This window comes from Jaculus jaculus, chromosome 6 (genome assembly GCF_020740685.1).
Source record: "Jaculus jaculus isolate mJacJac1 chromosome 6, mJacJac1.mat.Y.cur, whole genome shotgun sequence".
NCBI classification, from domain to species: Eukaryota; Metazoa; Chordata; class Mammalia; order Rodentia; family Dipodidae; genus Jaculus; species Jaculus jaculus.
This window is the reverse complement of record NC_059107.1, coordinates 35,704,924-35,724,359: the sequence shown is the minus strand read 5'-3', so window position 1 is coordinate 35,724,359 and position 19,436 is coordinate 35,704,924. Positions and strand designations below refer to the sequence as shown.

Below are 19,436 nucleotides of genomic sequence, written 5' to 3'. Positions count from 1 at the left end.
TACTCTGGGAACACTGAGCACCTATAGGCCTCTCACATTTCTTTCCATAGGCCCTCTTGTCCTCAGAGGCAGCAGTGAAATCCTCCTTCAGCTCTCACTCTCCCTGCTTCAAGCCTCTTTCCCAGAAAGAATCCAAACCCTTCCAAGGGCTTACCTGAGTAGGCCCCGTACACCCATGATCACCTCCAGACAGGCAGCAGCCTGGCTCCCTTGGGCCGGAATGACTGTCTCCTGGTCCATCCCCGCCTCACCTCAGCCTCAAGCCACTGATCGTCTCTGTCCAGGTCTCACACCAGAGCCCCCAAGCCCAGCACACCTAGATGCGGTTTCCTTTCAACTCCTGCTCTGTGGAAGGTAGTGCCTTCTTCAAATTGTTTAGGTTTAAAAGGCTATTGTCCTAGCGATCTAGGATTATAACTTGCAAGTCATATTCTTCCCTTCAAATCTCTTCCACTCTTTCCCATTTGCTCTGGCTTCTCCAGCTTGGCCCTCAGCTCAGGAGTCCTACTGGGTCATTAGCCACTGGTTCATCATACAGACATCCTGCCGAAAAAATATCTCAATGCTCACTTCTGGCCAGGCTGCTTGGTGCAGACACTTAGAGTGACTTTGGCAGGGGCAGACCTGTGGTACCTAAGGTTATCCCTGCATCCTTCATTTCCTAGCCCATGTTTCCCTTCTACCTCACAACACAGACGCTCCATTTGTCCCCTCCCCAATCCCTCTCATCCTTAATCAGAACACACCTCCTCCTGAAGCTTGCCAGTCAGCCCTTGGGAGGCCCCAGTGGCACCAAGGACCCATCAGTGCTCCTCAGAGCACTTGGCTGTTGGCTCTTCAGTTACAAACCTGCGTCCAAGTTGCAAGATGACCTGTCTTCTCGGTTGCGTCAGCATCTGTGTCTGAGTACAGCCTGAGCCACAAGTCTAGACTGAGGGGTGTGGTGAGATGAAAAGGGATCTGGGTTGGGGTGCCTTTTCAAAGGGAGACCCCTTCTAACTCAACGAGCAGTAGGATCATCACCATTTTGAGTAGGACCATTATTTTTTTTTTCTGTTCATTTTTATTGACAGCTTCCATACTTACAGAAAGTAAACCATAATAATTCCCTCCCCTTCCCTACTTGCGCCGTCACAGATCAACACTCTTATCATATCCGCCCCCCCATTAGTCTTTTATTTTGATGTCATCATCTTTTTCTCCTATTACGAGCGTCTTGTGAAGGTAGTGTAGGCACTGCAAGGTCATGGATGTCAAGGCCAATTTGTCTCGTCAATTGCATTGTAAGCAGTCCTTCCCTTCTTTCAGCTCTTACATTCTTTCCACCACCTCTTCTGCAATGGACCCTGAACCTTGGAAGGTGTGATAGTGATATTTTAGTTCTGAACATTCCTCTGTCACATCTTCTCAGCATTATGGTGCCTTTTCGGTCATCCCAACGAATACCATTATTTTTTTTTGCTTTCTTTTTAAAATATTTATTTATTTATTTGATACAGGGAAAGAGAATGGGCATGCCAGGGCCTCCAGCCACTGCAAACAAACTCCAGACACATGTGTCTGCCTTGTGCATCTGGCTTATGTGGGTTCAGTGGAACTAAACCTGGGTCCTTTGGCTTTGTATCTCTCCAGCCCGAAACTGAAGTTTTGCTGTCTGAAATTTCATTAATTGTAGAAATTTATCTGAATTAATAACTTCATCTTTTAAAAGTAGGATGTTTTTTTTTTTCTTTTTCTTTTTTTGGTTTTTTGAGGTAGGGTTTCACTTTGGCCCAGGCTGACCAGGAATTCACTATGGAGTCTCAGGGTGGTCTCGAACTCAAAGCGATCCTCCTACCTCTGCCTCCTGAGTGCTGGGATTAAAGGCGTGTGCCACCACGCCTGGCGAAAGTGGAATGTTTTGATGTGGGATAGCTCAGTGGTGGGGGGGATGTTTAAGGATTGTCTGTCATCCATCTCCACTAAGAATTTCCATCTTGGTAGGTAGAAGCTTTTGCTCTGAAAGTATTCTGTTCAATGTTTTAAGACCTCACACCTGTCCTCCAGCAGCAGCCATTCCATGTTCATCTCCAGCTGCCGCAAGCACCAGCTCTGACCCCCAGCCTGGCCCCCCGGGGACCATAGGGCCGGGCTCCCCCATGACCCCGTTTGATCTTCAGTAGGGGACTGGGTCAGCGAGGAGCGAAACTCCCAGTTCCGCTCTAGCAGCTTCCAGGGGTCCTGCTGGCCTGCACCATAGCTGGTGTGCCTGCGCAACCCTGGACACGCGAGATGGACGGGCAGGACCTAGAATTCACTATGGAGTCTCAGGGTGGCCTCAAACTCATGGTGATCCTCCTACCTCTGCCTCCTGAGTGCTGAGATTAAAGGCATGCGCTACCACGGCCAGCAGGACCATTAGTTTTTTAAATTGTTATTTATTTATTTGAGAGTGACAGAGACAGAGAGAGAGAGAGTGGGCATGCCAGGGCTTCCAGCCACTGCAAACGAACTCTAGACACATGCACCCTCTTGTGCATCTGGCTAACGTGAGTCCTGGGGAATAGAGCCTCAAACCGGGGTCCTTAGGCTTCACAGGCAAGTACTTAACCGCTAAGCCATATCTCCAGCCCAGGACCATTATTTTTTAAACATTGTTTTTTATTTATTTGCAAGCAGAGAAGAGAGACAGAGTGAATGGGTGCACCAGAGTCTCTAGCTGCTGCAAATGAACTCCAGATGCATGTGCCATTTTGTGCATCTGGCTTTACATGGGTACTGGGGAACTGAACTTGGGTCATCAGCCTTTGCAGGGAAAAGCTTTAACCATAAAGCCATCTCTCCAGCCCAAGACCATTATTTTTAAAAGATGGTACTTTATTAAAACTTGCTGATCCTTCACATTTGGCTGGTTTAACATAGTAATCAAGCCCTGGAAATTGGGCTTAAAATTCCAAAAGTGCTCAAATGGATCTGCAGGATGTTAATGGAATAGAGTGGCCCTGTCGATTCATTATCACAGAAATAATCTGTTGAGCTTTGGAGCCCCAAGGCGTTAGAAGGGGGTAAAGACCAAGGCTCACCCAAGGGTGCTGCTTGAGTAACTGAGGTTTCTTTGACTTTCTGTCAGTGATGTGTTGCAAAAGCTCAGAGAAAAGGTCATTTCACCTGGGACCCCCAGAAGGCCTAGTGATGGGGACATCAGAGCATATAGGAGCCATAGACAGAGGCATGTGCCTGTGATGGCTCTGGGGATCCTTCTTGGACACAGAACACAACACCAGAAATGGGTGGACAAAAGCAGTTGTCTGCTGCCATCTTCTTGCTGCCGCTTAGGCAGCCACACTCTTCCAACGTAATGTCTACAGAACATCAGTATCTGGAGTTGCGCAATGCTGGTTCTATAAGCCTGTCACATACTGTGCCCATTCCCTTTGTGGAACATAGCAAGATGCTCAAGTGCCCAGACTCTGTGGACATGCTGCGTGGTGTGAACGCTGGCTCGCATGTGCCTCAGGATCCTTATCTGTTCTACGAGTGTGATAGTACCAGTCTCAAAGGTTGTTCTGAGAACTAAAGGACTGTACTTATAAAGGACTTAGAAATAATGCGTATCTGATGCCTGGACAGTCTAAAAAAGAAAAGCAGTTATATGAGCTGGGGAGATGGCTCTTTGTTTCAGATGCTTGCTTGCAAGGATGGCTTTATGGTTAAAGCTTTTCCCTGCAAAAGCTTTGTTGGCCTGGGTACGATTCCCCAGTACCCATGTACAGCCAAATGTATAAAGTGGCACAGGTGACTAGAGTTACTTTGCAGCTCTGGCATGCCCAGATGCTTTTTTCTCAAAAACATAAAACAAAGGGCTAGAGAGATGACTCAGCAGTTAAGATTCCTGCCTACAAAGCCTAATGACCTGGGTTTGATTCCCAGTACCCAAATAAAGCTCATAGAGGCACATGCATCTGTGGAGTTCATTTGCAATGGTTGGAGGACCTGGTGTGGCCATTGTCTCTCCTCTCTCTGCAGATATATTTTAGAAATATATGACAAAAATAAGCAGCTACACATTATAGTGATTGATGTGAAGTAGAGGGGGAAGGGCTATAGTCACTGAGGTTCCCCCCCCTAAATACAAGTGGCAATGAATAATGTAATATGAAGGAAATGACAAGGTGCTATGATGTCCTAACTTGAAGACATTTGTTCTGTGTTGATGATGGTCAAGGTAGCTTTCTCTGAGGGGTGACATTTAACCTGAAGGCACAGAGGGGTAGATGGAAACATCTCAGAGCAGAAGTCAGGCCAAGCAGAGCCTAGGAGGAGGAGGTGGTGAGCCCATAAACATTCATTCCAAGTACAAGTGGAAGGCCCTGAAGGCAAGTACTACAATCTGATCCACCACATTAAGAAGCGACCTGGCCGCAAAGCGTGTGGGAAACCCAGATCAGAGGGACGCCAGGGCGGAAGCAGAGAAGCTGTTCCGCAGGGTCCATGTGTATCCCAGAACAAAGGATGGCAGCTTGGACCCGGTGGCAGCAGCAGAAATGGCAAGACAAACTCAATACACAACTTGATATTGTGTTGTGTAGATGATGAGGGAGAGAAAGGGTTTGGGACAGCTGGGACAAATGGTACAACCCTTTGCCAACACAAGAAGGGTGGATATGGGAGTAATTTCAAAAGTTCTGTCCGTTAACCTGGAGGTGTCAAATGGACAAGTCCAGAGCCCTCAAGAAACATCTGGAGATCAAGATTTGGAAGTTTTAGTGTAAAGCTGTTAGGAAAATAAATGTGAAAGGTAGAATTAAGAAACCTAGTTCAGCCAGATGTGGTGGCACACTCCTTTCTTTGATCTTGGTACTCGAGAGGCAGAGGTAGGAGGATACTGTGAGTTGAGGCCGGCCTAAGAATACATGGTGAATTCCAGGTCAGCCTGCACTACAGTGAGACCCTATCTATAAAAACCTAGTCCAAGCCCATGTCCTAAGCGAAGCCCAAAATGGATGTCTGTGGAAGCAGCCAGTGAAAATGTGGTGTGGGCTGCAGACATTGTACTGGCCAGAAGTGAGGGTAGTCTGGATGAGGGAGCGGGCCAGGCTGCATGTGGATGGCGCCAACATGGAAGAAAAGGCCTGACTGCCCCACACAGCCTTATCCAGCCATCTCCACTTAGGAGAGCCCTGACCGGGGCTAAGGAGCAAAAGGAAGGCAGGCAGGAGCTGCACATGCCAGAGTTCCCAGTGACTGATGCCATGCAAGTAGCCATTGCTGAGAAACTCCAGCATGGCCCCGACCCCCTGCTCTCTGGTCTGATTATAGTTCCTCTAAAAGGCTTCCTGGGCTGCTGGAAAGCTGCATCAGCCCTGGGCTCTTAATCACACATTACTGCTGACCTCATAGGGACACTCCGGGTATGTCCCCCGCTGGCTGTTCACAAAGATGTACTTCCTGGCAGCCAGTCTAGGGCAAGTTCTACCTCAGAGGCCTGTTTACCTTATGGCTCTCCCTTCTCCCCAGAAAACCCACCTTGACTTTCCTTAATACTCTGACATTCCAACCATGAGGTTGCCACTTCGATCCCCTATGGGGATCTCAATAACTAGAAATGTGACAATTAATAACGTTTGTAAGACACTTTTCAGAACTTATTTGCAAGGAGATAGAATGAGAATGGGTATACCGGGGCATCTTGTAAATGAACTCCAGATGCATGCACGATTTGGTGCACCTGGCTTTATATGAATACTGGGGACTCAAACCAGGCTCCCTGGCTTTGCAAGCAAGTACCTTGAACCTCTGAGTCATCTCCCCAGACCTGTAAGATGTTTTGGGGAGGGGGCTGAATACTGGCACGGGAAGACCTCTGCTGGAGGTGGCTGCCTGCACCAGATGATTTAGTTTTTATGGTTCTACTGTTCTGTTGACTTACTAGTACTCAGGGGTGCCTGGAGCAGGAAAGAAAGGAATTCTCCAGTTTCAAGCACTCCTATTAAGGGAGCAAATGGAATATGCAGTGCTTAACTTCTACCCTTTCTGTGCAAAGCCTCTGAAATGCTCACGTCGGCCACACTGTCTTCTATACTCATTTTTGACTTAGAATGCAGAAGGAAAGAGCTGCGAATGATTGAGGCTTCAGCGGCAGACTAACTGTGGTTCTGAAGTTTTCCAAGCTACCTGAAGAAAACCCTTGACACGGCTATCCATACCCTGTGAGGCTCCGAGTCCCAGGAGCTCACCCTCAGTCCCCTGTGCATCTCTGAAGCTGCAGTTCCTAAGATCCAGGGCACTGACTGGGTAATATGTCTTTAAACCAACGCTTTAGAGCTGAGTGGTGATATAACTGGAACCGCCAGTGCAAGTCACAGTGTGAAACATCTGGACTCCAGGTCAAACATGTGACACCTTCTTATGATTAATACTTGCCTAAAATGTGCAAAACCTAAACAGGATTTTAGCTTTAGTAACGTCTAACAGGTAACAGCATGTAACGTTTTTATAACCTCAGATATTTTATTTTTTATTGCTTCATATGCCTGTGTATACTTACATCTACCTCAACCCAGACCAGCTACATCTTGAGTGCTCAGATAGGCATGGAGGTCAGGGCCATGTTTTTCAGACTTGTTCTGGGCTTCTAGTGACTGATGGCAGTGCTGACTCTTTCAGATAAGGCTAGCCCATTGGGTCTGGGGTAAAGTCAGGCAAGCCTCATCAGTTCTGAGCTAATTGGCCAGGCCTTTCTAAGGTTCTATCCTCTGAGTCTTCCAAGTCCAGAAAGTTCCCTGAAGGCCCAGGTGCTGAGAAGCGTCACCTCCACCCCACTGACGGGCGTTGTCTCTCCTTGACCTAGGGAAAAGAAGTTGAAGGCTAGGGTTCAAGAGCTGGTGAGTGCCTTGGAAAGACTGACCAAGAGCAGTGAAATCAGACACCAGCAGTCAGCAGAGTTTGTGAACGACCTCAAGCGGGCAAACAGGTAACCCCCCCCCCCCGCCCATTTCCTGTGCTACCCAGACGGGGACCCACTGTAGGCTGGCCAGAGCCCTAGCGAATGCTCAACCAGGATGGACCATTCCTGATGCTTCATGGGATGGAGGGCCACGAAGTCCTTTGAGGCAGTGTTTTCAATGCACATCCAGATCATCTCAGAACACCTTAGACTCCGAGAGAACAGTTTCAAAATGTTCTTTTGGGTCCATGTTCTGTTTTTCCATCATTTTAAAAAAAGGAAAAATTGCCAGGTGTAGTGGCACATGCCTTGATTCCCAGCACTCGGGAGGCAGAGGTAGGAGGATCACCGTGAGTTCGAGGCCAGCCTGAGCTAGAGTGAAACCCTACCTCGAAAGAAAAGATTGAGCTTTTATTTCTGCAAGTTATATTTACTAATGTCTCATCAGAAAATAACCCTAGACAGACTTTTAAAATTGTTTTTCATAAAAACAAAGTTTGGACTGGAGGGATGGCTCAGCATTCCTCAGCACCCACCTAAAGCCAGATGCAAAAAGTGGTGCATGCGTCTGGAGACCCTGGCACACCCATTCTGGTAAACAACAACAAAAAAGTCTGGCACGGTGGCACACACTAATCCCAGCACTCTGGAGGCAGAGGTAGGATGACAGTGAATTTCAGGCTATCCTGAGACTACATAATTAATTCCAGGTCAGTCTGAGCTAGAGAGAGACCATACCTGGGGAGGGGAGTTCATGAGATCGGACATTTTAATGGGGGGACTTTTTCCCAAAATAATTAGAAGATGTCCTTTTTTCATTTCACATGTCCGTCTGGCTTTTCTAGGGCTGAGTCCTCAAGACCACATATTAGGACTGTATACCAAGGGCTTTAGCGTGCTGGTGGTGGGTGGGTGGGGGGGAGAATGACCATTTCCTTATGGCCTGACTCCTCTGCATTCCACTGGCCCAAAGCAGAAGAGGAAATTGGGGCAAGAGCTCTAGGTAACTCACTGCCTTCAGCCACAGAGGAACAAGAGTACCCCATATTTGCATTTATGTAAGTGGTTCTGGAAAGTGGCCATCTTTGCTGCTTACGTGAGACACGCGTGCAGCAGTGGCCAGTGGGTAGGGCAGCCAGCTGGCTGAGTGCAGAAATTCTGGCCCTGGGCTTCTGATCCTTCCCGAAGAGGCCCTGTGCACTAGCGCGGCCTGGCTGCCCCATGCCCCCTCCTCCTTCCCACAGTAACCTGGTGGCTGCCTATGAGAAAGCCAAGAAGAAGCATCAAAACAAGCTGAAGAAGCTGGAGTCGCAGATGATGGCGATGGTGGAGAGGCATGAGACGCAGGCGCGCCTGCTGAAGCAGCGGATCGCGCTGCTGGAGGAGGAGAACTCCCGGCCACACACCAACGAGACTTCGCTTTAGCGGGCCCTCCCGGCCTCGGGCAAGTTGGCACAAATGTTGGTCCCTGCAATGTTCAATCTGCCCTCGGGTGACAGGTTCTGGTTCCTGCTGCCCTTCTCCCGGCCCACAGTGTCAGAACCAAGTGCCCCTCCCCTCTGGGGCATTTGTTTTTATAAGATTTTCTAATCTGTGTTTTCCTCCTGCTCCAGGGGAAGACTGACACAGGACTCTGTGTCTGCAGCTGATGGGCTTATGCACCAGGCTGCAGCGTACCAGTATTTAGGTGTACACACTAAGGTTACAAGCAGAGACAGACACAGCAGGGCTGTGCCTAGGCAACTCTTCTGTTTTGATTCTGCTGGAAGGCGGAGATCACCGCCGCCCCCCCCCAGTCCCCGAATACCACAGTTGCTGCTTCATTGCATCAGTCATTCACACGAGCACATCTATAGTTCAAAGTTCATCTCTTGGCATGCAATGTCAACCGCCCCCGATCCAGCACCTATCCTGCTGTGGTGGAGAGGGAGGGTTAGGCAGGAGCTCCATGCCTGAATTCTACAGCTCTTCACATTTAATAGCCACCCCCCACCTTCCCAAACTATCAAAGCGTCCTATGAGAAACAGGTTCCACTGCTCTGAGAGGAACTTCCAGAAAGCAGGATACAGAGTCTTGCGCCTTCTGTGCAACAGGGAGGACATCTTCACCTAAGACAGGCAGTTCCCCACAAAAGCAATGACCTCCTCTGGCGTTCCAGTGGTAATAGGTCAAGTAAGTTTTCTTTCTCCATCCCCACCCCCAGCTAAAACTCAGGAAATGTCCCTCTAAGAGTAAAGTGGATGTGTGTGGCTTTTTCTTCTGCTTGAGCAGGCTCTAGAGAACCCACTCTCTTAAGCCCTGCAATTTCCCTACAGAGGAAAGACCTCAACTGTGTTCCTCTAAACAGCTTGTGGGAGGGCTAGGGTTTATTTTGGGTTACAGATTTGAGGGGAAGCTCCACGATAACCGAGGGTGGACATCACCTCCTGGCCAACATCAGCAGGAGTGTGCCAAACACTATTAGCCTTCCTCCAACAAGTTTCCAATTCCCAAATGGCCAACAGCAGGGGATCAAGCCTTCCGCGCACACAAGTTTATGAGGGACACCTGAATCAAACCACCTCCTTGCCTTGTGCCCATGTAATGCACAAACAGGCAGAGACAATCTTCATTTCAATTTGTATAAAGTTAAAAACCTTCAGAACTCTTCTCCTATAAAAACATTTCTAATTCATGAACGGAAGCCAACTAAGGTTAAAAAAAAAAAAAATTGCAGTATTCTCTGTCCCGAATATCTTCGTAGGCATCAGGACAGATTCCTTCGTTTTTCCTCTCATGTGTAAGTGATCATGTTTCATTACTGCCGACCAACCTCGGTGCTACCTGAATCTGAAATGCAATGGTTAACTGGCACGCACTTAATATTAAAGCCTTCCTCTGTGCCAGTAGCAGTATTTTACAAGGGCCTTAGGCTTTACCTAAAAGCAGTAGGATTCTTACTTCCCTAAGGCAAACCAGAAACAATTAATTTTTTTCTAGTTCCCACACACAGGGCATACAGGAAAAGATGCCCCGTGGTTATTACTTGTACAGGGTTGGAAGGCTTACTGCTGTGAATTAAAAAAAAAAAAATCACACCTTTAAAATGTTTGAATGTCCGTCCCTCTACGATGCTTTGCTTATAAATCACTGCCTACTGGGAGTGTATCTCCATTCCATGAACACACTGTATTAAGGAAAAAAATCATTTACACAGCTCAAGTTTTTTACACTAAACTTAATTAGGGTGCAGTCATAGGTTGCCAAAGTTTGTACGGTGGGCAGTAATATCAGAGGTAACTTTCTCAGTAGAACACTTTAGAAAAACAACTGGACACCATCCCCCATTTTATTCATCCAGTGTAACATCCACCTAGAGCGTGCAAGTTCTCTGGGGCTTGGAGAACATAATTATCTGCCGGCTTGTGGCTATAAAGGTCAGGTGGAAGTTGGCAAACACAACTCATCCACGGGCTGGCAACTCACGTGAGAACAAGTGCTGAAGACAGTTTCACATGCAGACAAGCTGAGAGAGAGAGTCTCGCCTTCTGCACTGCATCAGAGAACCATTGTGCATGTATGCAACACAACTCACTGGTTGCCCAGAGCCAGGGACGCCTGTGTGGCTCTTCCCACCGTTCTCCACATCCACTGATCCCTGCTTGCTTTCTGCTCTTAGTGCTTTTTCCACGTTAAACTTACATGGGGAAATTCTCTGGTTGTAGGACTTACCGTGAGGACTGCCAAGCAGAGAGTTCCTCGCTGGTTTGCTTGCCTTTGAGCCTAGTGCAGAGGTCATGAAAACTGTTCCCCTCAAGTTTTTAGACGTGTTGTCAAGACTGACTCTGCATGAGATTTCATTATTTGAATATATGCTGTCAGTCACTGCATAGAGCACGTGTGACGAAGTCCGCCTTTGTCAGCACGGCTCTGCTGTCTCCAGCTGCAACGTAACACTGTACTATACTTGTACTGCTTTAAATGTTCCCAGATGCCTTTAGTTTTAGCTGCTGTAAAATTGCTACTTTGTGTTATTTGATAAATAGAATTGTTTAAAACGAACTCCATTTATTTATACAGACATTTATAATATTTTACAAACATTCTTATATTCTGAATAAATATTTCTAATTCCGTGTAGTATGTTTTAATGGAAGTGTATGGATGCTTTGTAAAGCAGCTGTCGTACACGTACATACAAACCTTCAATGCTCGCAGAAGTTTCATGTATAACCAGCCTTTTTTCCACAGTTGGCGTAACTAGAAGGTTTTCTCTTGAAGGATCTTTTTCCTCTTAGATTCTAGTAAAACAGGTGAGAAAGTACAACTACGTGACAGCAAGCAGCTCTGGACTGTAGCAAGATAAAGGTCAACCAAACATTCTAAACTTAATTGTGACATTTTATGTATGACTTCAATTCTCAAGGTTCCCATTATATTGCTGAGAGAACTGAACTGTAAATTAAGTTACCAACTCACCAGGCATGGTGGCACATGCCTTTAATCTTGGAGATTATTAATCTTGGGAGATAGGGGAGTTGCCTGGAGTTTGAGGCCACCCCAAAAAAACCATAAAATAACTTTTAACCTTTTTTATTGGTCCAGAGAGATGGTAATTTTTTTTAAATATGTTTTATTTGAGAGAGGGAATGGACTTGCCAGGGGCCTCCAGCCACTGCAAACACACTCCAGATGTGTGCGTTATGCATCTGGCTGATGTGGGTCCTGGGGAATGGAGCCTCAAGTTGGGGTCCTTAGGCTTCACAGGCAAGCGCTTAACCGTTAAGCCATCTTTCCAGCCCGCAATTTTAATTTTTTAAAATACATTTTATTTGAGAGAGAGAGAATGGGCTTGCCAGGGGCCTCCAGCTACTGCAAATGAACTCCAGATGCATGTGCTCCCTCCTGCATCTGGGTTCTGGAGAATCGAACTGGGATCCTTTGGCTTTGCAGGCAAACGCCTAGCCATCTCTCCAGACCCTACATGGCAATTTTAAAATTAGGATCTACAATAAATTAACAGACAAGCTTAAAATGCTAATTAAAACTGCCCAAGCAGCCAAATTTATTGGTAATGCATTACAATTAGCCCAAATTTAACACAAGGTTTTTACAGAAAGCCAATATTTGAGCAATTGCCCATCACTGCAATTGTATTAACTTTTTAGCTTCTAATCTAGTGTTAATTACATTGAAAAGCTTTCAAGAAGTTATAGAATAGCTGACAATCTCCACTCTTTGGAAGTGCAAAGTTTCTAACAAATTGAAACACTAATTGATAAACATGAGTCACTGGAAATCCTTTACTTAGTACATTCACGCCCAGTATAAGTGAATGTCAGTGCTCATCCTTGCGTTAACACTGAGGGGAAAAGGCAAAGGGGTTGCTGAGCCACATCTAAAGTCAGAACAGCTCCCTCTGATGGCTTCAAGGGTGACACCACAAGGACGCACAAGTATTCTGGGTTCCTTTTCAGCTTTCCCTAAATGCCCATTAACCAAAGAGAGCAGCAAGAACTGTCGCTGCAATACACATAATCACCTCAAGGGGATGCTTACAGTCTTTCACCAAGAACTAGAATGCCCCACAACAATAAAATGTCGCTGAAATTTAGGCAAATACTATGTTAAATCAAAATATAGGATGATTACTGAAGAAACCAGTTTTCTCACTGAACATGATAGATTTCATGGAGCTGTTTCATTGAGTCTTGTGAACCAGCTTTTTCATAGTTTCCAAATCAAAATCACCTGCTTAATCCATGACTTGGCCTGTCTTTGCCCTTTTCATATTGAACCTAACTCCCAAGTGGATTGTTCCTTCCATGAACATCAGGTCTTCATGTCATCAAATAAGAGCTACTTCAAATCATGTTTTGGAAACAGGTAAAGTATTTAAAAAATAAAAAACATGTTCCTACTCAAACTCTATTCCTCATTTCGGCTAAATAAGAGAAAATATGAAAGAGCTATAACACTTAAGTTTGCTAATTAATGCACGTAAAACCTGGAGACCATTTTAGAGTTTCATTAAAGCCAAGATTATCAAAGATAATGTTTTCAAAGTACTACAAGGCTAATTAACAAACTTCAAAGCAGTCATGGTTTTACTTTTCTTCAGGTTCAGTAACAAAAAAGTATATTTATAAAAATAGAAGCTATTTTTGTTTTTGTCCCAATTTGAGTTAAAATGTAATATTAAAGGCTTGCCATGAACGCTTACAGGATGCCCATGAGATGCAGCCTCACACCATAACCTATGCGCTTCTGTCAGTGCAGGGTACGAGTCCATGGGTAGTCACACAATGTAGGCTTCAGCACAACTTGTCCAAGTGCTGGGGACTGAGACCCCCCCTTGTACATACACACATTCCCCAAGAAGCTCAACTTTGCTTGCTACTGCTAAGTCTCACAGAGGCATGTGCCCAAGTGCCTCACCTGGTCTTAAAGAGGCAAGTATGCCACCTTCTACTTCCAAAAGCCCATGATCCCAAGCGAGCTACCCAAGATGAGCCAACAGTGACCAATTCATCCTAGAAATTTCTCTCCCTCCAACACTGATGTGACTGTTGTACCGGCAAGAGCACAAGCATTCTGCACATTATCTGCTTGAGATTCAAGGGTTAGATAATTGCAAATCCTCAGCGGCAGACTTACCTAAAAAGAGTAACCCAATCAAAAGATCATGAGGGATTCAATAGTGCTTCTTGGCCTGTCATACCAACAGAAAGGGATTAAGAAATAAGCCTTCAAAAATGGCACTCCCCAAACTGACTAGCAACATCAGCAATGACTAATGTCCCACTCAGTGAATGTGATTCAAGGCTCACTCCAGGAAACTGCAGAGCCCACGTCTACCAAGGGGCAAATCATACCTGCAACTCAGTTCAGCTATCTCTTTCCCCAGAGCCTGGCCAGCTGACCTACACACCCTGCGCAAGTCTCTTCTGCTGACCTTGTGCTACAAGCAAGGCTCACATGGAAGCTTGCTCTCTGCCTACCTCAGAAGGCCCAGGTCAGAGTTTGTACTGTGGACAGCTCTCAAGAAGAGACCGTGCAGTTTAACATAAAGTGTAAAGCCAGACACAAGGGGTGTGGTGCAGATCAGGATCAAGACAGAGCAACCCACCTGGTAGACAACGGAACCCTCCCGCCCACTCCCACGCGTGAGCTGGGTTCATTTTTCCCTGACTAGAAATTACATATATATAATCTGTTTTGTCACAAGGACACTGGCTGGTAAGAAATGAAACACCGATAGCAAGTGCACGTTTTTCTGAGAAACCACCGTATTTCAGAGCAGCCAGAGATGTACAGAACCAGCAGAGCTCAAACCTGGGCTTTAAGGAGAGAAAAACTAACTTGGATCCTTTGAAGTGTTTGGCAGATGTACTTTGAAAAAAGAGCTAACTTTATTTGGGGTTGGACAATGGTTGTCAATGGCCATTACACATTCTTATGCTAAGGCTAGGGTGCTTGGCTCTGATGCATGTTCTAGCATCCTCACTCATCACTCGCCCAGCAACGATGGCTGTGTTCTCTGCAGGACACATGCTTTCCAACGGTGACACCCTTTGTAACTGGCCAGGAACTGCACTATGAAGCATGAGTCAAAGCTCCACTGCCCACTTGAAGTTCAAGAGTGACTCAATTCTAGGAAGAAAACTGGCTGCTGACAGCGCATCGTGACGACACGTATGGACTTGCAGGGTTTTAGGACACGAAATGAGAAATAGCACAAACTGTACCTAGCTGTCAGAAACAATGTAACTGAATTATTCTTTTACTAATACACCTAAATGTGAAGTATACTTTCAGAAATGATAATGGTTGGCCTTGTTTATAATGTCAAATGACAATAATACATATGTACCCTTGCCCCCAGCTGAGGAACAGTGTCACTGAGGACCACTGGGACCGACGCAAACACCCCAGAGACGGCGGGTGCAGCAGGTGTTACTTGAGACCTCTGAGCCGGGAGGCCTTTCGTGAGAAAAACAACTTGGCAGGAAGTGAACTCTGGGTTTTAGAATTCAGTTTGCTCTCCTGACTGTTGAGGCTAACACTGGACTTACATAGGGAATAGTAAGCGAGGGAAAGGTAATGAAATGTTTATAATGTACACAGACCTCAACTTTTTTTCAGAGAACACAGAGTTTGGATATTTTTTTTGTTTTAAATTATACACAAATTACTAAAGCCTTCACGAGAAGCAAGCCTAGCTTTACAGCACAGCCTTACTCTGCTGTCCCCATTTGCATGTTCTTACTAGCTACTATTCAATACAAAAATAACAAGCTTCAGTGCTCTGACCACCATCCCTGTGACAGCGTGGGGAGACATGATCTTTGCTGGATCAATGTCAAAACTGATTTTGCCTTCCCAATGTGTTTCACCCATGCTAACAGGATCTTTGAAGGTTTTCACACTTCCCCACATGCTCAAGTCTCAGGAAGGGAGTGCTGTTTTAAGTGCCAAAGTCATTTGCTATACCTTAACAAAAACATGAAAAGCATGTAAACCGTACCCTTTTCTTTTGGATTATGATGGTTAAGCAAAAATTCATTTAAAATCCTACAAATCACTGAAGTTACACATAAAAGCACCTACAAAATTAAAATAATAAAAAAGATTCACAGTGCACCGTGCCTTGGAACACATATGGCTGGAACACAAGAACATTTAAAAAGTGAACCCAAAGATCTCTCTCAAGCACACTAAAGCAAGACAGCCAGCACACTGCTGCTCCCATCCAGCTTTTCACAGTGTAGCACTGAGTGCAAGTTATTGCAGAGCCAGCACACTTCCTTACTGTCCATTTCTTCTCACCACGCTCCATGTGGCTCCAGGGCAAACTGAGTCCTGTGCTGTGCCGTGCATGGCTCAACTCAGACACCTGAACACCAGCAAAGGTGCAACCAGCGTCAACATTTTCTGCATAGTTAAGTCACATCATACATATAAACCTTAATTCATCTTACTTTTTTTCCCACCTCATACTGTAAAGAGCTAAAAGCCATAAGTCTAAGGTTATCATGACTGCGCCCCAGCCACACCCTCATTTTGTTCCTCTTCTCCACAGAAGCACAACGCAGGAGCTGTTATCATTAAAAAAGTCATTTGCTGGTTCTTAAAGTCAACTACCCTAGAGGCCAACTTCTGGTAACTATTTCTAATCTCTTGCTGAAAATTTGAGAGCTGGGAAATCTAACTCCATAGGCACCAGAAAGGCTGACCAAAGCACTCATTTAAAAAGAATCTCTCTCTCTCTCTCTCTCTCTCTCTCACACACACACACACACACACACACACACACACACACACACACACACTTAAAATTAAATGGTTTCCAGACAACAGTAAACGAGTGAAAATGACTCATCTGCTTGGCAAACTCAGTTTCACTACCTTCACCATTAACAGAATTTTCGGAATGCTGGGACCAGCTATAAATATGTATGGCTCAAGGAGACCCAAGCAAAGCAGCCATGTTTCTCAACAGAGCAGTATGGGCTCCCAGACACAATCATATGCATTAAAAAACAAAGGTCACAGGATCCACAAATTAGTCACATTAAGATACAGAATTCCGGACAACCTAATTCTACACATACTGCTGCAACTGTGAATCCTTCTGCTTAGCACCAAGTGACACTTTGATTAATAAATAGAATTTCTCCTTTAAAAACAGCCATTTAAGAGCTAAAGCAAAGTAGCAAAACAGAGTTCTTTTTTACAACAGCCCTTCTTTTGAAAGTCCCGTGGGGTTAAGCAGAACCCCTATTAAATAAACTACATATACAGAACCAAGATTTCTACAGTAACACTTATTAGCAGAGATAGATTTTGTGGATACCACTTGCAAAAACAAAAGTTTTTAACCCACACAACAGATGCACATGCGCACAGACATCCAACACTTCCCCACCCCACCCCAAGAAGTGTTCCCAGCAAGGGCAGATGCAGCCCACACAGTATGGCCCACTCAAAGCTCTGGTGATTGTCCTTAATTACATGTGACCCTTCATAAGATGAGCAGTGCCGTCCATATCTGGATTTGAGAATCCAGAAGGACCCATGTCCATTCCTAGGAGTGAGCTCTGTTGGTGACTCTCCAGCTCTGATCCTCCCCAGCAAACAGCTTTACTGATACTGGGTGAACTGCCTCCCTGCTTCTGGTCTGACTCCATATATCCAGCAGCTTCAGCACTTCCCTCCACTACTGCTGAACACTGAGCCCTAACGTAACACCAGGGTTTGTAGATTGACACTGAGATGCAATGCAACACTTAAAATGTCCATTTTCCATACTTCTTTACACAGCTGGAATACCTAAGATTTCCCATGAGCAAAAGCCCCGCACGACATTTGCTATGGAGTCAGTGCAATAAGGACAGTCAGCCTTCATGTGCTTGGCTCCAGCACCCAAAGGCTATGAGTAAACAACACAGCCCAGAATTGCAGCCTCCACTCCCTCCCCAGGCTGTGAACTTGTCCTTAGCACATGCTGGCCAGCTGCCTTTGCACATGATTATCTCTGTGGGTGCTGGCTCTAAGCGGACTAGCAAACCTCCACACACAGAGGAGGACAGGTGAGCCTCAGTGGTTGGAAGCAAAAGCACGGGCAAAGGGCCACTAAACAGATGACCTGTGATCCTGGGGTGACGTTTCAGCTCATGTTCATTCACAATCGGGTGCTCTGAGTTTCTCGCTAAAATTTCAGTGAATAAGCTTGTAGCAACCACTGTGAGGGGAGGTGATGTGTCCCCACTGACCTGGCTGCCTGTTAAAGACTCAAAATATTATTTTCTTGACCAAATACAAAGTAAGACCCACAGTCACACAGAATAAATGCCCTCCAAAAACAGAAAGAAAGCAACTTAATTAAACCTGGTTCCAAACACTGAAAGGTAATATGTGTAAAAAGTTCTAACTGCATTTACAGTGCAGATTTGTGTTTCTCTCTACTCTCTCTTCTGGACAGAGAATCTCTTCAGAAACATCGCCTCCCTGCATTTCTTTAAAATACCTGAGAAAGGTAAGGCTTGCATGACACCCGCTAAATGCAGCAGGTCTCTTCTGGTCTTGGGACTTCTGCAATACGCTTGTTGCTATCAAAGGTCCAAATTTTTCATGATAGCATTATGATCAAACTTGAAACTCAAGAAGGTTCTAGATGAAAAGGGGAGCTTGCAATGTCCATTACAGGCCACAGTGTGTCCTTCTGCACGCTCTGGCAACGGGTCCTCGCTGGAACAAGGCGAGTCACAGGCAGCATCTGTTCAGAACACAAAACAAGAGATTCAGTAGACTCAAGCAGACCAGACATGGCCTCTACCTTAGATGAGATCAGATCTACAGAGCATGTTCAGTGTGGCTTCCACACCTGCATGCAAGTGAAGAAAAACCAGCAGAGGGGCTGGAGAAATGGCGTAGTGGTTAACCGCTTGCCTGTGAAGCCTAAGGACCCCAGTTCAAGGCTCAGTTCCCCAGGACCCACGTTAGCCAGATGCACCAGGAGGCGCACATGTCTGTGGAGTTCATCTGCAGTGGCTGGAGGCCCTGGCACGCCCATTCTCTGCCTCTTTCTCTCTGTCTGTCACTTTCAAATAAGTAAATGAAAAAGAAAACAAAAAATTTAAAAAATAAAAACCAGTGGTGTTCCCTTCCCTCAGCCAACGCTCACCCGAGCCTCTCGCCTGATTTCCACATCAACAGTCAGAACCCTAACCTCAGCCTTTTGAGAGCCATGATGTTGCCATGCTTCCAAAGGGCCAATAAGTTTGCCTCACATTTGTATTTTATGTCAAAATAACAGGAGCTAATTGACAGAGGTCAAAATGAAAATCAAAATTATAATGGAAAAACTAAAGATTATAATTACAGGAAAATAAACCTGAAGTGTGTCAAGTCGTCTTTGAAGCCGAATAAGAAAAACCTCAAATGCACGACATGATAGAACTCCAGCTTAAGAAGCTGGAGCAGGCCAGGGACACAGCACCTGCCAGCTATAAGCAAGGCTCTAGCTTCACTCACCACCACCACCAGGGCAGAATCCTTCTGACACCTCCTTCTTGAGACACTAAGTTTCATGTATCCACATCCTACAAACTAAGATATACTAACTTACAGCATACCTACTCTTTTTAATTATCATGGATATAAAGTTTGAGGTAGGGTCTTGCTCTAACCCACGCTGACCTGGATTTCTCTTTGTAGTCTCAGGCTGACCTTGAACTCACAGCAATCCTCCCACCTCAGCCACACAAGTGCTGGGATTAAAGGTGTGCACCACCATGCCTGGCATGGTTGTATAGTTTTTGAAAAGTTCTATTAACTGACTTATGCTAATTGGATATAACTCAGCTTTTCCCATTCCGGTCACTCGAGGTGTGCAGAAAAGGCCTACACAAAGGACTTGAACCTTGTAACTTCCCTATGCTAAACTCTCAATGAAGGGAAAGGATTAAGTTCCCCAATACAAAGTGCTAGAAAAACAGTGTCAACACACAAAAGAAATGAGACCCTTTT

At 45.6% G+C, this 19,436-nt stretch overlaps 2 protein-coding genes across 7 annotated transcripts in view; one reads left to right on the top strand and one right to left on the bottom strand.

Moving 5' to 3' along the window:
* Mcc (MCC regulator of WNT signaling pathway) overlaps positions 1 to 11,045 on the top strand; it is a 274,857-nt gene extending 263,812 nt beyond the window's left edge. For all 6 annotated transcript variants that reach the window (XM_004665096.2, XM_045151945.1, XM_045151948.1 and 3 more), the window contains exons 16-17: positions 6,830 to 6,952; positions 8,170 to 11,045. In XM_004665096.2, coding sequence (XP_004665153.1) covers positions 6,830 to 6,952; positions 8,170 to 8,350 — 304 coding nt within the window. In that variant the 3' untranslated portion in view covers positions 8,351 to 11,045. The remainder of the gene's footprint in view (positions 1 to 6,829; positions 6,953 to 8,169) is intronic.
* An 889-nt stretch (positions 11,046 to 11,934) lies between these two features.
* The window catches only part of Dcp2 (decapping mRNA 2), a 44,103-nt gene continuing 36,601 nt past the window's right edge, over positions 11,935 to 19,436 (bottom strand). Inside the window, exon 11 of the mRNA XM_004665095.2 lies at positions 11,935 to 18,183. Coding sequence (XP_004665152.1) covers positions 18,020 to 18,183 — 164 coding nt within the window. The 3' untranslated portion in view covers positions 11,935 to 18,019. The remainder of the gene's footprint in view (positions 18,184 to 19,436) is intronic.